The sequence below is a fragment of the Leiobunum rupestre genome, chromosome 9 (assembly GCF_980474605.1).
Source record: "Leiobunum rupestre chromosome 9, qqLeiRupe1.1.hap1, whole genome shotgun sequence".
In the NCBI taxonomy this organism is placed as follows: Eukaryota; Metazoa; Arthropoda; class Arachnida; order Opiliones; family Sclerosomatidae; genus Leiobunum; species Leiobunum rupestre.
Genome location: NC_143392.1, coordinates 13,833,685 through 13,850,314, shown reverse-complemented (window position 1 = coordinate 13,850,314; position 16,630 = coordinate 13,833,685). Strand labels below are relative to the sequence as shown.

The 16,630-nt window shown below is 34.1% G+C and overlaps 1 protein-coding gene across 1 annotated transcript in view; it reads right to left on the bottom strand.

The window, feature by feature from the left end:
• Nucleotides 1–16,630, bottom strand: part of LOC149926617 (uncharacterized) — a 135,348-nt gene that overhangs the window by 106,305 nt on the left and 12,413 nt on the right. Inside the window, exons 3-4 of the mRNA XM_090159542.1 lie at nucleotides 15,780–15,921; nucleotides 1,034–1,165 (exon numbers count right to left, since the gene is read on the bottom strand). Coding sequence (XP_090015668.1) covers nucleotides 1,034–1,165; nucleotides 15,780–15,921 — 274 coding nt within the window. The remainder of the gene's footprint in view (nucleotides 1–1,033; nucleotides 1,166–15,779; nucleotides 15,922–16,630) is intronic.

The window sequence follows — 16,630 nt, the reverse complement described above, 5'->3', positions numbered from 1 at the left end:
TAAAATGATTAAATCTGTTTAAAATGATTAAATCTGTTTAAAATGATTAAATCTGTTTAAAATGATTAAATCTGTTTAAAATGATTAAATCTGTTTAAAATGATTAAATCTGTTTAAAATGATTAAATCTGTTTAAAATGATTAAATATGTTTAAAATGATTAAATCTGTTTAAAATGATTAAATCTGTTTAAAATGATTAAATCTGTTTAAAATGATTAAATCTGTTTAAAATGATTAAATCTGTTTAAAATGATTAAATCTGTTTAAAATGATTAAATCTGTTTAAAATGATTAAATCTGTTTAAAATGATTAAATCTGTTTAAAATGATTAAATCTGTTTAAAATGATTAAATCTGTTTAAAATGATTAAATCTGTTTAAAATGATTAAATCTGTTTAAAATGATTAAATCTGTTTAAAATGATTAAATCTGTTTAAAATGATTTAATCTGATTCTGATTAAAATGATTTAATCTGATTCTGATTAAAATGATTAAATCTGTTTAAAATGATTAAATCTGTTTAAAATGATTAAATCTGATTAAAATGATTAAATATGTTTAAAATGATTAAATCCTGATAAAAAAATTATATCGTGATTAGTATGATTAAATCGTACTTTAGTTTTGATTTTAATGATAAATTCTCTATTCGACCGATTACATTGATTAAATCGTGATTAAAATGATTAAATCGTGATTAAAATGATTAAATCGTGATTAAAATGATTAAATCGTGATTAAAATGATTAAATCGTGATTATAATGATTAAATCGTGATTAAAATGATTAAATCGTGATTAAAAGGATTAAATCCTTATTAAAATGATTAAATCCTTATTAAAATGATTAAATCGTTATTAAAATGATTAAATCGTTATTAAAATGATTAGATCATGATTGGAATGATTAAATCTCGTTTAAATCGTGATTAGATTTTTTAATCTTGATTACCCTGATTTAATCATTTTACTACGATTAAAACGCACCCAAAATGGAAGTGACCTGCCCCTCGGAATGAACCAAACCCACCTCGATATTATTTTCGGTGAAACCGTACTTGTAGGCGAAATCACTGACGACGAAACAGGTCAAGTAGGTGACCATAGGAACTGACTCGTGGAATTTGGTCTTCTTGAGGCCGCTACCCGCGTCGGTGACATTCTGACAACGAAAAGAAAGAGTAAAGCAAATTCAAATTTCAAGCGCAACTAGATTTTTATTTATCAACGTTTATTGGGAATGACACGCGGTAGCCGTCGTTGTCATTGTGGTTTAGTTGCGAGACACCTCCGACAGATGGGGTTAGTCTCGAGGCTGGAACGGCCAGTTTTCATTTTTATACTCTTAACTACTTAGATATTATTTCCTTGGTCGCATTTGAATAGGAACCGCGCGGTATACATAAAACATGAGAAAGTGAGCTGCCAAGAACTTTAAAAGGAAAATGGTGTTAAGGAAAAGGAAGAAAGAAATACGAAATATTTTTATATTTTACCCGACGCGTGACACTTAACCTAAAATTAAGATGGACGAGTTATTATTATTGTTGTTGGATTTTAACGGTAGAAAATCGCTGTTTTGATATTAGACCTTAAAACTGCCCATTAGGAAATTGCCTTTTTATTCCGTAATGGCAGGACAGAGCGCCAAAACCTTAAATAGTGTTTTATTTTATAAAACGTCCAATACTATTCAAAGTTATTTTTGTTGTAATTTTTATCGTTTTTTGGGAATAAAAAGATAGGTTAGGTTAGATAAAATTTCGGGTATAATTAATTCATGGGTAGATAAAAATTATTCAATTTCTGCAATCTTAGGCAAGTAATGAAATGATAATAATAATAATAATAATCAGCTAGGCTAATACCCAAGGCACCACCTTATGCCTAAGTCATCAAGCGACATTTAAAGCCATTAATTCAGGTGGCCGGGTTACATTGCGTAGGGGGGTGGTGGCAAGACCCGCAAGCTACGCGAGCCAACAGCTCCCTACACTAACTATTACCGTTAATCTCTTCGACGGACAAGCAAAGTTAGCAAACTAGAGTAGGTTTTATCAAATTTCAAATAAACCAATGAAATATTCACGTAAGCTATGCATAGATAAAATTGTTTAATTTCTGTAATCTTTTAGGTTGTATTTTAGTGTAGGGAGCTGTTGGCTCGATCTCGTGGCATGCAGGGCTTGCCACCACCCTCCTACGCATTGTAACCCGGCCACCTGAATTAAGGGCTTCAAAAGTCGCATGATGACTTAGGCCTAAGGTGGTGCCTTGGGTATTAGCCTAGCTGATTATTTATTTATTTAGATGGTCTAGCAAAAAAGTGTACTTTTTATTAAATTTCATATATACGAAATAAATATTCACGTAAGCTACGCATAAAAAATTATTGGAATTTTGAAATCTTAGTCTAACGGTTAAGCATTTTTAAGTAAAAAATCGTAATGTAATACCATAATTTCGTTTATTACTTTAGATAACTAAACGTTTATGGTTCAATCCTGATCCACCAAAAGTTGTAGGGATGCCAAGGAATTTTTAGACCTGTTAGACACGTGCCTGGAGTGTCTAATGGCAAATTCATGCCAGGACTATAAAAACCGCAATAGTCTACTAGACTTGGGGCGTCTGAAGGCGTATTCTTCAAGCGTAAAACCGTAGAAAATGCTTTTTAGAAAACCTGATTAACTTTCTGAGCGTATTTGATGTCCTTCTCCATTAACCGAAGCTGACTAGACAATTTTATTAGCGTGCTATAGAGCACTAAAAGGTTATTAATCTCATTTTATCTCGATGGAATTAAAATAGCATTTTTATTTATTGGTAAGGGTCCACGATATTTACACGAAACTACTATAATTGGGATATTCAAGTACAAATTCACCCTTTAGGAATTCGTTACAATCTTCCAACCAATCATTAATCTATTTATGAATCTAATTTAAAGACGTCCATTTAAATGATTCCTTAATAAATAAAATATGCCACCTACGGAGACTATGAGTAACAAAAGTAATTAGTTACTTCTAATTATAAAGACGTTCTTTTGTTGGACAGAAGACTTATTTCAACAAAGGTTGAATTACGCGACGAAATCTGGGTTAAATTTACTTAATTTATGAAAGCAGAGAGGGAATACTTTTTGATTGGCACGGGGAAGTTAACGGTGAACTTAACGATACACTTTCTCTGTGATGAATGGAGGAAGCTAGTAGTGATGTAAATATAGAGAGCTGGCGGAACTCTTACGAAGAAGTTAGCATTTCCGGAAAGTGACAACGATTAGATTTATTTGCAACAAATATAAACGATTAGATTTATTGGCAACAAATATAAACGATTAGATTTATTTAACAAATATAAACGATTAGATTTATTTAACAAATATAAACGATTAGATTTATTGGCAACAAATATAAACGATTAGATTTATTTAACAAATATAAACGATTAGATTTATTTGCAACAAATATAAACGATTAGATTTATTGGCAACAAATATAAACGATTAGATTTATTTAACAAATATAAACGATTAGATTTATTGGCAACAAATATAAACGATTAGATTTATTTGCAACAAATATAAACGATTAGATTTATTGGCAACAAATATAAACGATCAGATTTATTTGCAACAAATATAAACGATTAGATTTATTTGCAACAAATATAAACGATTAGATTTATTTGCAACAAATATAAACGATTAGATTTATTTGCAACAAATATAAACGATTAGATTTATTTGCAACAAATATAAACGATTAGATTTATTGGCAACAAATATAAAATTGCGACTGTAACTTCAAAATTATTGATAATTTCGATATGTGACGTAATATTTGAGCGAACATTTAATAAAGTTTTAACCACCCTTTTTACCACCTTACGTCATTTGTGAACCACCCATTTCTCTTCCTTTTGGTCTGTAGCGTCGTGTGACGCCACGTTGCTATGAGCAGACAACAGCGAAAACAGTCCTTCACTTTAATATTTGCGAGTGAACCTAGTAATATGTCTCTCGCCATATTGTTGGCCAAGAACGGTTCTTCAACGACGGTTTCGAAAGAACGACTCAAATGCGCGCGGCCTCTTGAAACTCAAATTACGTGGCGTCTTATTATTCTTGTTTGGAAAGCGAGCCTGATGGCTCGATGCCAACGTTTCGCCTCCTATTTTGACAAATTGAAAGACGATCCTAAGCCTTAGCGAGTTGGAACATCCATCACGCATCCACAAAACACTCTGTAAAGTGTCTCGAATCGACAGAAGCTCGCTTCCGAACGAGATTACAGATTTATTGGTCTTTTTCTCAGTGGCTCCGAATTAGTTCTCATCCGCTAAAAGCCCGCTCTCTTTCTCTCTACCTCTCTTTCTTAGCATTAAGTTCCTCCGAAAGATTTCGAAGGAAGGAACCTATTACTCGGGCGTTGTTTTAGTTTATCTTCGACATTAACGTATCGATTTTTATTTAATTTCTATAGCAACAGATCAACAGTGGCGGCAAAACCAAATAAATGGGCCCCCGACCCGGGACCCCCCTTTTCTCAACGAAATGCTTCAATAAAATAAAGTAGTGATGTACATGACGAACAAAAAAGTTCTAACAACAGTAAAACGAGTCCAAATATAACAGAACTGGTTTTATTTACTAGGAGATACCTAAAAAATTTCTAAATACATTATCGAAAATTGTTTCATTGTTATTTATAAATAATTTTATCTCTTGGGACAATTTTGAGACACTTACTAGATCAATTTGGGGCCCCTTATAGGATGATTTTGGGGCCCCTCAAAATTTTAAGGTAGGCAGTGGCCTACCTGGCCTACCCCCTAGCGCCGCCACTGCAGATCAACGTCCGTAATCGAACGTACTTCGAAATTTTCATATAAAGCATTCTAAAGCAAAATCGTTCTACCGTTCAAAATTCTGGATAATTTCTATAATTTATCATTCGTTTTCGAATCAAAGGCCTATTTGGTTCGAGATTCCGGTGTCTATTTTAATCCATTTTAATTTATGTCCGACTTTTTATTAGGTCTCAATTCATCTAGGGTTTAGCATTTTTTACCCCCTGGTATGATGTTTTTTTTAACCTTTTAGATTTTTCTGTCATTTTTCGATTCCAGTTTATCGGTGTTTCGGGTTTGTTCTGGAAAGTCTTTAAATTAACCAAGTGAGGATTATTAAATCTTTTTGTTGTTTTAGTGTATCTAGAGATCGGGGATGGTTAACTTTTATTCAATAGATAAAGCTCTCAAAATTATTCGTAAAACGTTTTGATCAAGTAATTTATATTTCTGTATTATCCGATTAATGTTTTGATAAATTTTTAAAATTTATCGGAAAAACGACGTTTTTTTCGATAAAAAGCTCAAATTTTACGAATAATACATGTTTTTTAATCATTTTCCGAAATATTGACCGGTAAATTTCTTTTTTTAAATTTTTTCCCGAAAAAAACAATTTAAACATGGATAATGATTAACCGTCCCCGACCTCTAAGTGTATCTTGTAATGACGGGATAACTAACGCTGGATTTCTCCAAAAAAGGTTCACATTTTAGCAATACATCCATTATTGTCTGTTAAGTGTTATGTGTCATTATGTAAGTTACTTTGAGAAAAAACTTCAATAAAATCCATACGCGTGTTTAGGCAGCACTAAAATATTTCCTTTCGACATGATAGATGACATAGTATAAAACCATTTTTTTTAAGCCAAATAATAAGCTTCTTAATCATAAAACTGTCTTTTCACATCATTAATAATGTATGACTTCTTCGTTGTTTGGCTAAGATCAAAGCTTTGATATTCAAGTTTAGCGTTCGAATGGAGCCCGTAAGAAAGACTCGGGCCGCGTTCAGTGACGCTCAATGGAGGGGAAATTGTGAATTAAGCGTTGCGATCGTGACGCCACGTCTGTTGAACGCTTTTTACGATTGTTGTAAATTTTATAAAATATCGTCTGTCGTGTCGTCTGCAACTAGCCTTCCCGCGTGCTGTGACGTCACGATTGCGTTTATCAACAAAATAACCGGCTCTTCCCGCCACTTATTTCGTTGACTCTCCGTTTGCAAACGTGACGTCAATCGCGGAAGTGAAAAAAGTCGTACAGTAGCGAATGCGCAATCAACGGTCCAACCGTTTGCTGTTACTGAACGCGGCCTCGTTTTCCACAAATTTACTCTCTTTTATCATTGTTGCATAGAAGTGCCATCTAGGTTATTTACATCCGAGTAAATAAAGCCTTAATTTTAAATTAATATTCATTAATATTTATTTTCTAAATTATTTAAGTTGTTCTCTTATTATTTCACCAGCTTCTATTTATCCTCAATAGAAGGAGCTGTTAAAACTTCACATAAAATACGATACGTCTTACTTTCTACCAGGTCGGGGGGGGGGGGAGAAAGTCTGACTATTTGTTTGACACGAGTTCCTATTCGTCGTATTCTAACCTCCTAAAGTTGAATAACCCTGATCACGTCAGCTGTTAACCATATCCCGCCATTAAAACTGAATTGATCTATTCAGTGATTTAAGTCTCACGTGACACGACGTCATCGACGTTTTTTCGCTTAGGGAAAAAACCCGCAAAAACGAACTTAAATTGCTCTATAGCGTACATACTAGTTCAGCCGTATAATTGTAGCGCAGACTTAACTGACTCCAAGATTAAAAAGAATTGTGCTTTTTTTGACCGAGTGGATTCCAATACGAACAGAACGGCGTGAAACTTAACAGGAGAATCTCCTTGAAAACACACTATCTTTCCGGTTTATCGTAAAATGAAATGGATGTGTTTCGATTCTCTGGAAAAAAAAGGTTCATTTTACGATAAAAAAGTGTCAAATGTTTTGACAACCGAGGTGACAGATATACTATCTCTGTCGGATTTCAACTTTATATTTTATCGACGAATCGATCTATGGTCAAGAGGGTATCGAAGACGAATCTGGGTTAAGTGAAGACTTCAACCTGTGAAAGTTTCTAATGGGAACTTCGTAATGTTTGTAGCGCCGCTCGGTGTTTATCCGTTTTGTTTGTTTTTGCGAAGTCTGAAGACACTTTTAGTTTTGAATGGAACGCGGAAGGTCCATGACCCACGCTGCCTCTACCAGAAACCGGTTTTGAAAGTAGAAAAGCTCGCATCCTATCATCCCATTTCCCGGTGACTAGCGGCCCATTACATTTTCAATATCGTACCAGGAAACGAGTAGGAGCCAAAGCGATATTTTTAAATAATCCTTTAAAATTCAAATTTAAGTAAAACCTAATGCAAATTAATTTAAATTAAATTATCGCTGATAAAAGGCCCTCCGGCCTGTCACAATAGTTTATTATTATTATTATTATTAGTCCCCTACTTATAATTTCTTTATTATATCTTCATTATTAAAGAATACGTTTCAATTTTATTTAACGAATATTAGAAAATTTATAGAATCACACACACATAAGCCGCGTTCACAATAGACACTTTGGAACCGTTTAAAACGGTTTCGAAAGATCAAATTGTAAAATTTTCCTGTCGAATGTATTTATCGTATGGCTATTAAAGGGGAACGGTCAAGCTTTAACCAGTTAGATAGTCTTATAGCCCGTTAAGAACTAAAATTTATGGCGAAAACCGCAATAAAAATATTAAGTGGTTAATTTTTAATAAAATAAAGAAATTTCGGGAAATTGTAAAGCGCGCGTCCGCCGCGACACCTGGAGAGAATTCGGTGAGACAGAAAAACAACGTAAAAGCGCGCGCTGCTGAAGACGCAAAAAAATTGTTTCGCACGCGCGGTGCGTTCCAGTTATAAGAGACCTAAGCCTAAATTGCGCGATTTTAAAAGTTATAGGATAGTTCACAAACGCTCACTAAGGTGCTGCTGGCGCTAGCGATACACATTAAGATGGCGGCGAAAATTCAAACCCAAATACTTGGCGTTATTTTGCGTTTCAACTTTTTAGGCCAAAAACTATTTTTTCAAGACAAAAAGGTACGTGTTAGTATATTGAACGTCTTGTTGATCTTTTGATAATAAGGCGATATTTGGAAAAGCTTGGCCATTCCCCTTTAATACAGTTGACACCGAAAATCTTCAATTTTATCTTTCGAAATCATTTAAAAACGGTTCCAAAGTGTCTAGTGTGAACGCGGCTATATGGAGAGTATATTGAAAAATAATTAAAATAAGAATGCGGTAGATTGTTTCTCCGAAAATGCTGAAGATGGCGCTGCACAACACTAGGGGCCCTTTGCTAACAGCGCGCGACTGTGGCACATTCCAATTAACACGTTACACCGAGCGTGCATCGCGCGCCGTTATTAAACAGAAGAGGGAAAGCCTCCCTAATGACTTAGCGCCATCTTCACTAAAGTCGGAATAAAAATATTTTTCTCATTACAAAATTTAAACGCAAACCATAAAAATGTAATTATACAATTAAAAGTGTTTATGTTATACGATATATACTTGTAACGTAATTTTTAATTGAATAATTAAACGTTTTATGATTATATATATATATATAGAGAGAGAGATAGAGTAATTTTTCCAAATAATTTAAATGAACGCTGAAACCTTTACTGAATCCGTAAACGCGTAGTTTTACGCGTCTGATAACGAGAAAATTGTCGATTTTAATTGTTCTCAAACAAAGTTTTCTCATCTGTTATCGGTTAAATACATAATACGGCGTCAACAATAAGAGCTGACGATATAAAGCCGGGAAATTTTATTATTGGTTTTAGAACGCAAAGTCCGGGAATAACTCGCCCGTAAAAGACGGCGAAAACAAAAGATTGAGAAAGAGCGATGGGAAAAAAGGTCAAAAGCCATTCCTTGACACGTTGACCCTTTTCTGTTGGATTTCAGGGTCGCCACCAAGGCGTGAAATGGTTCCATACCCGTCTGTTACAGACACTTAACTTCCCAAACTGAGCAAAATACTACCCGTGACAGTGGTTCGGGGGCTCGGGTCAGATAAACAATAGCAGAACTATTTTAATTTGGTCATTGAAGGAATTTAAATCTGCCATTTTGAGACAGGATGCTAGAGAAATTTCATTGCGAAATAAGTACCGAGTTATTTTATTTTTTTAATCCTTCACGCCTGGTGAATCTGAAGTAATTTGTAAACATCGCTGTCCTCTAATCAGATATACAACCGCCTTATTTTCTAAGTCTTCATCATTGGCAAAGAAACTAAATTGCTAAAACTAATAATGAAATATCGAAATTATTCGACGCTATTTGAATCCGTTGAATATTTGAAGGAAAAATCAACGATGTCCTGATCACTCCCAGGGTACGATGAGTGCCCTACGATTAGGTGTAATTCGCTGGTTACGCAAAGTGCGCGAAATAATGCTAAAATTACTCTGAGATTACGCGAAATACGAAGACATTCACCCCGATAACGCCAAGATTACGTGAAATACGTTAAGAGTACGCGAAATACGTTGAAATTAGGTGGAGTACGCTAAGAGTACGCGGAATAAGTTGAGATTACGTGGAGTACGTTAAGAGTACGCGGAATAAGTTGAGATTACGTGGAGTACGTTAAGAGTACGCGGAATAAGTTGAGATTACGTGGAGTACGTTAAGAGTACGCGGAATAAGTTGAGATTACGTGGAGTACGTTAAGAGTACGCGGAATACGTTGAAATTAGGCGGAGTACTCTAAGAGTACGCGGAAAACGTTGAGATTAAGCGGAGTACGCGGAAAACGTTGAGATTAAGCGGAGTACGCGGAAAACGTTGAGATTAAGCGGAGTACGCGGAAAACGTTGAGATTAAGTGGAGTACGCTGAGAGTACGCGGAAAACGTTGATATTAAGTGGAGTACGCTAAGAGTACGCGGAATACGTTGAGATTAGGCGGAGTGCGCTGAGAGTACGCGGAAAACGTTGATATTACGCGAAGAACGTGGAACCTACGTACTCATTATGGAAAGCGGAAACACCATTAGCCCCTCTAGGAACACTTCTAACATTTTATTTAAGTTAACGATTTTCAGATGATGTTGATAGCAACCGGCGTTGCCAAAAACGGCGATGCTAATGGCGTGGATACGTTCAAACGACCATACGAACTCTAACCAAGTTTTGTTTGGGTTCCATCAATTGAAATTACAACGGTAAAAGAAATTCTTTCCTTCGACCGAAAACTTTTTATATCCCGTACATCAGAACCAATTTCACCCTCCCGGATACACTAAATATAGACCGAATGAAGCGATTGCCTCTGTCGCAATCGGTTTCGCCCCAAGGCTCGAGTAGACGCTAGCATAAACTCTATTTATGTCTTATTCAACTTGTTAAAAAGTTCCGCGCGCGTTTTGATATTTTAGCGTAAACGGGCTCGAGCGATTTCGCGCGTGCTCCAATAAATAAAAAAAAGCGCGAGCCTTAAGCTAAAATATTAAAGAGCGCGTGGAACATTTTAACAAGTTGAACAAGACACGAATAATTTATGTTAATACCTGTTCTCTCTTCATTCTTTCCAATATTCTCTCATTGTGTAAGGCTTTATATTTGGGGTATTTTTAGTGAATTATTTTCCAAGTGTACAATGGAGTCGGGATAGTATCTATCAAAAAATCCAGCACTGAGCTTAATAAATTAATTTTGAAGTGGACGGGTTTCTTATAGCCGATGGAATTCAGAGCCCAAGGTAAACCCTTCGTTCTATAATTGAAATTTCTAATTTGCATAAGAAAGTCAAAGGAAGCTAAATAATTTTGAGAAATTTTAAATATTTCAAAGGCTTTGTTTACTTATTTCAGTTTGATGAAAAATCGGAAAACGTATTTAAATTTGGAAGCAGTAGCTCTGTGTAGTGAAACGTCGAGATTCGTATTATTAATATTAATTGTAAAAAACTAATTTACTTTCATAATTCAACTACTGTGTGAATATTTGTTACACGCATGGCGGTGTATACATTCCAAGTTGCTTACGCGAAATATCTGAGATCAAAATTAAAAATTTTACATTTCTAGTTATATTAACTACAACATTTCGGCCTTTTTGAAGGATTGAGTTTTAGTAATTGGGGAATAAATTTCCACCCTTAATCCCTAATAGTGGTATAGAATATAGCACTGTAGCGTCCAAGTACGTCACAAATGCTCTTTCCTATACATAAAATATTTGCGCTCAAAATAGCTACGAAGTGCTACTACTCTATAAGCTGATAGTTTCTACTTAGAAAATATCGTTATTATTTAGAAAATAATATTTTCCCATTTCATTTAGAAAAAGTTCGATTTGGTTTTTGTTTAAATTAAATGGGATATTCCGTTTTTCTTAATTTTTTCGGAATGTTACTTAATTCTGAGCCTGTGGGGGGGGGGGCAATTTTATAGGCTGCGCAGAGAGAATCTCATGAACTGCTGGATTTTCATTTACTAAATAGCCAAATAAAATCCATGAAATTCTCGCTTTGGGCGCTACCTGATGTAAGTAAACTGAAAATGGTAATTTTCAACAAGCCTCGTTAGTCGTTTTTTAATAAACCACTCCAGCAGTTGAAGATCGGATGAAAATTTTGAAATTCAGTCCTCTTATATAATATACGTGACAAGGAGTTCGACGGCGACCGAGTTTACTCAATCTTAGTTTTGAGGAGCACTTGAGCGCGGTAGGGCGGGCATATAGACTTTCTTTGTGCGCCATTACATATTAGTCGCTGTTACGACCTCTCAAAACCCGCGATGACAACGTGTTTATAAACTAACTAGAGACCCAATTTAAATTCGCCAAACATAGTCAATGCACCCTCTGATTTCGGGTCAAACCTCCACTATCCAAGGCGATTCTATCCACTTTTCCTTTTCTAAACCTCGCTGGGTGCTTTTATTCGGGAATTCAGTGAGGAAGCACTTGAAACTCATTAAGCAATTTTGCAAGAGATTTAATGTGTTTGTTTTTCGTATTTTTAAAAAAGTTTACTTAAAGCGCAATTTCATGCAAATGCCACGTAACTTAAAAAATATTGAAATATAATTATAATATAGCCATGTCAATATTATGTTTTCGGATCACTCAAAATTGCATAATTAATTGCAATAGAAACATTGAAATATTAGGATGCTTGTTCCGCGTGGTTGTGCCTACAGTTGTATGTATTTTTGTATTTGTATTAAAATTATCTGATTAAAAATTTATGAGGTTCGAAAATTTATAAGGTTCGAAAATTTACAAGGTTCAAATATTTATAAGGTTCGAAAATTTATAAGACTCGAAAATTTATAAGGTTCAAATATTTATTAGGTTCGAAAATTTAAAAGGCTCGAAAATTTACAAGGTTCAAATATTTATAAGGTTCGAAAATTTAAAGGCTCGAAAATTTATAAGGTTCAAATATTTATTAGGTTCGAAAATTTAAAAGGCTCGAAAATTTATAAGGTTCAAATATTTATTAGGTTCGAAAATTTAAAAGGCTCGAAAATTTACAAGGTTCAAATATTTATAAGGTTTGAAAATTTAAAAGGCTCGAAAATTTATTATGTTCAAATATTTATAAGGTTCAAATATTTTAAATTAAGCTTAATTGGACTGGAAAACCTTAATTTAAACTTAATCGGACCTGATTTTATTTTTAAATTAAACTTAATCGGACTCGAAAGGTTTTTAAATTAAGCTTAATCTGACTGGAAAAAGATTCAATTAAACTTATTCTGACTGGAAAAAGTTTCAATTAAACTTATTCTGACTGGAAAAAGATTCAATTAAACTTATTCTGACTGGAAAAAGTTTCAATTAAACTTATTCTGACTGGAAAAAGTTTCAATTAAACTTATTCTGACTGGAAAAAGATTCAATTAAACTTATTCTGACTGGAAAAAGTTTCAATTAAACTTATTCTGACTGGAAAAAGATTCAATTAAACTTATTCTGACTGGAAAAAGTTTCAATTAAACTTATTCTGACTGGAAAAAGTTTCAATTAAACTTAATCTGACTGGAAAAAGTTTCAATTAAACTTATTCTGACTGGAAAAAGATTCAATTAAACTTATTCTGACTGGAAAAAGTTTCAATTAAACTTATTCTGACTGGAAAAAGTTTCAATTAAACTTATTCTGACTGGAAAAAGTTTCAATTAAACTTATTCTGACTGGAAAAAGATTCAATTAAACTTATTCTGACTGGAAAAAGTTTCAATTAAACTTATTCTGACTGGAAAAAGTTTCAATTAAACTTATTCTGACTGGAAAAAGTTTCAATTAAACTTATTCTGACTGGAAAAAGTTTCAATTAAACTTATTCTGACTGGAAAAAGTTTCAATTATACTTATTCTGACTGGAAAAAGTTTCAATTAAACTTATTCTGACTGGAAAAAGTTTCAATTAAACTTAATCTGACTGGAAAAAGTTTACATTAAACTTAATCTGACTGGAAAAAGATTCAATTAAACTTAATCTGACTCATTTGTTTTTTAAATTAAGCTAACGTAAGGTTTTTCAATTAAACTTAATCAGATTCGAAAATTCGTAAAATAATTGAACTCAAAAGTGTTTCTGAATTTGCTAAAAAAATTACAGGAGAGAGTTACAGAGAAGCACGATGGTTATTGCAAAACAATGCAAACTAATCCAAGTTTACTGCTGAACTATAACGAGTCATAATAAACGCGGTTCCGTATTCTTAAAGATAAGGTAATAGCCCTGAAAAGTGTATTCTGTATATCTTATCTAAGCGGTTTCGCTGCTAATATAAAAGGCTTAACACCAATGTCAAGAGGCTATAAAAAAACTCCTGATTATCGAAATTTATTATTTGAAAAGTGATAATTTATTGGCTGCCCAGTCATCGCCGAAACATAAAAATTGCATTTTTATCCGAATACTTTGTTATATCAATATCATTGACTATGTTACCTTGGAAAGTTGAATATTCTGCAATAACTGGAATTATCAGCCACTCTGGGATAATAGGAAGAGGAACTGTGGCAGAAAAATAACTCTTGAAATAAGAGCGTATTTGGCAACCCTTAAGAACTTGTCGAGTATTATTATCCTAATCTAATGGATCATAAATTTAAAGGTGTTCTAAAAATGACATTATATACTTTGTTTTAATACAAGTAATATAACAAATAGTATTATAGTTAGTCGCATCTATTTTAAATTTATAATATTATTATGAATTTTTACTGATGATATTAAGTATCTATATAATAATTAAGTGTTATTAATGATAGGATTATTATTGATGTTAAAATAATATTGTTATTATTTGAATCTGTGTTTTATAGGAATATTAATTAAAACCACGGAAATTCAATTTTAAATTTGTAATTATTATTAATAATAATTTTTAGGTACCTATATGCAGTTGTTTTAACTACCCCTACTACGCACAACTAAATACTTTTTTTTTCAAATTTAGGTAATTTGTTTTCAAGCGTTTTCTTTAAAGGGGCTAAGAAACAAAATCGGAAAATCGTCTGCTATCACGCGCTACGACTTATTTTTAACGTAACAAGCGCCAATCATCCATAGCTTTAAGACCTCATGGCGGAAATGTGAATTTATTGAGCTTCTCATATCAACGTTTGATAGTAAATAATATGAATTATAGTGCTCATTTAAATATTCACAATAATAGTTTAAAAAATGCAATAACCAGAAATAAATGTACCCTTTTTTAAAATAATGAAATGAAAAATTGTATAAATATGGACAGACAAATAGTAATATCATGGACCAAGAATCTAAGGGGACTCACTGCTCCCGATATTTGGACACGGTAGGTGTGGCCTAAATCGGAAGGCTTACTGAGGTACACCAGCCGCTTTGAAGCGCCTCAAGAATTCGGTTCAACTATCACTTCGACAGACTTAGTCGGGGCTTAGGCGACAGTACGTGCGATAAAGTTATGTTAGGCTTAATTCATTAAATTTTTTAAGTTAAGAAATTAAATGAATTCCAGTAAATTTGATAAAAAAAAACCTCAGCCATACGCGACTTACTGGTTATTTTTACTTAACACAATGCTTAATTACCATTAATTAAACTTTTAAAAAACCAATTTCAAAAATAAAAGGTCTAAAACTAACTAAGCCTAATCATTTAACCTTAAACAACGGAGCCATTTGGTTAAAATTTACGGTGAACGCTCCAGATTCTCTACGAAGCTACGCCAGAAAACGACTTCAACGACGCCAGGTTTGTCCACATTGAACTAAAATTAGCCGTGATTTTCCTATAGGGACTTGGCAGGGCTACGTCACAGTTTTTTTTCAATAGTTTTTATCGTGCGGAGAAAATTATGACCACAATGGCGGCCATGGCCAAAGCTACGGAGTGCCAAGTCTCTATTCCCGGTATTATCGAGCGCTTTTTAAAACCTGAACAGTGAGTCCCCTTAGATTCTTGGTCCCCAGTAAAATAAATTCCCCAGTGGCGAGATAAAAAACGCCCCCTACACGAAACATTTCCTATTTGCGACACAAAATAAAAGCAAAAGTTCCAAAAAATCGTAGTCCCGAAAGAGTACGTAATTCAAAAATGAAAACATTTCTGTCAACTTTTTCTTTTCGGTAGTTCGAAGGACGCTGTATGAAAAGTAAAGTTAAAGGTAAAAGCCTCGCCAAGAAATGGTACTGTTCTTATAACGAAGTATTTCTTTAGCAGAGCGTGAAGTGGGCCATATATTTGCCGTTTCACCGCGCCACGAAATAGGGTTATTACGTCACTTTCTCGACTTCTTACCGTTATTACCGAAGCGAGGGTAATGGGGGGCAATTGCAAATGCTCTTACCTCAACGTCCATATTGGAGAGAGCGTTGTACTTGGCGTCGTGAATTAGCGTCACCGTGAATTTCGACTTGAAATTGGGCTCGTCGAAACAAGGGTACGCTCGCCTGGCGTACGTCGGCTGGAATTTTGATGTGGCCAAACTCCTGCCAAACGGAAAATAATGATTTTATGTTAAATATTTAAATTTAAATTATCGCGTTAAACATTTTAAGAGGTGTAGTCTAATATATTCTGTAAAAAGTGGGCCCTCTTTTAAAGTTTTATAAATTTTAGAGAAGGTGAATGGTCGGGGACTTATAAATGGATTTGTAGGCCCCCAAAGTTAGGCTCATAACGTATTGAATTAAATTATTATTTTTTACTTATGTTTTCTTATTCTAGCCCCACCCCTTTATAGATTTCTGGGTACGCTGTTGGCTTTTTATATTGTTTTCCAATTGTGTACGCAAAGATATTCAAATTTCCTCGAAATTTTGGTATGTCTTATTGCATTTTCATCGAATTTTTCCTTTCTGAGAAAGTGTTGCTGTACTTGAAGAAAATGTTGCCCGCATTTCGTCAAATATGTTGCAGCTTGAATTCCGAAAAGGTCAATATTTAATAAAACAAATATTAATCAGCGAGGCTAATACCCAAGGCACCACCTTAGGCCTAAGTCATCCAGCGACATTTAAAGCCATTAATTCAGGTGGCCGGGTTACAATGCGTAGGAGGGTGGTGGCAAGCCCTGCAAGCTACGCGAGCCAACAGCTCTCTACACTAACTATTACCGTTAACCCCAACAAGTTGTTATGGAAGGGGAAACCGAAGAGCTCGGGGGAAAACCCCTTAAACCAGTGGGGAGAGAACTTG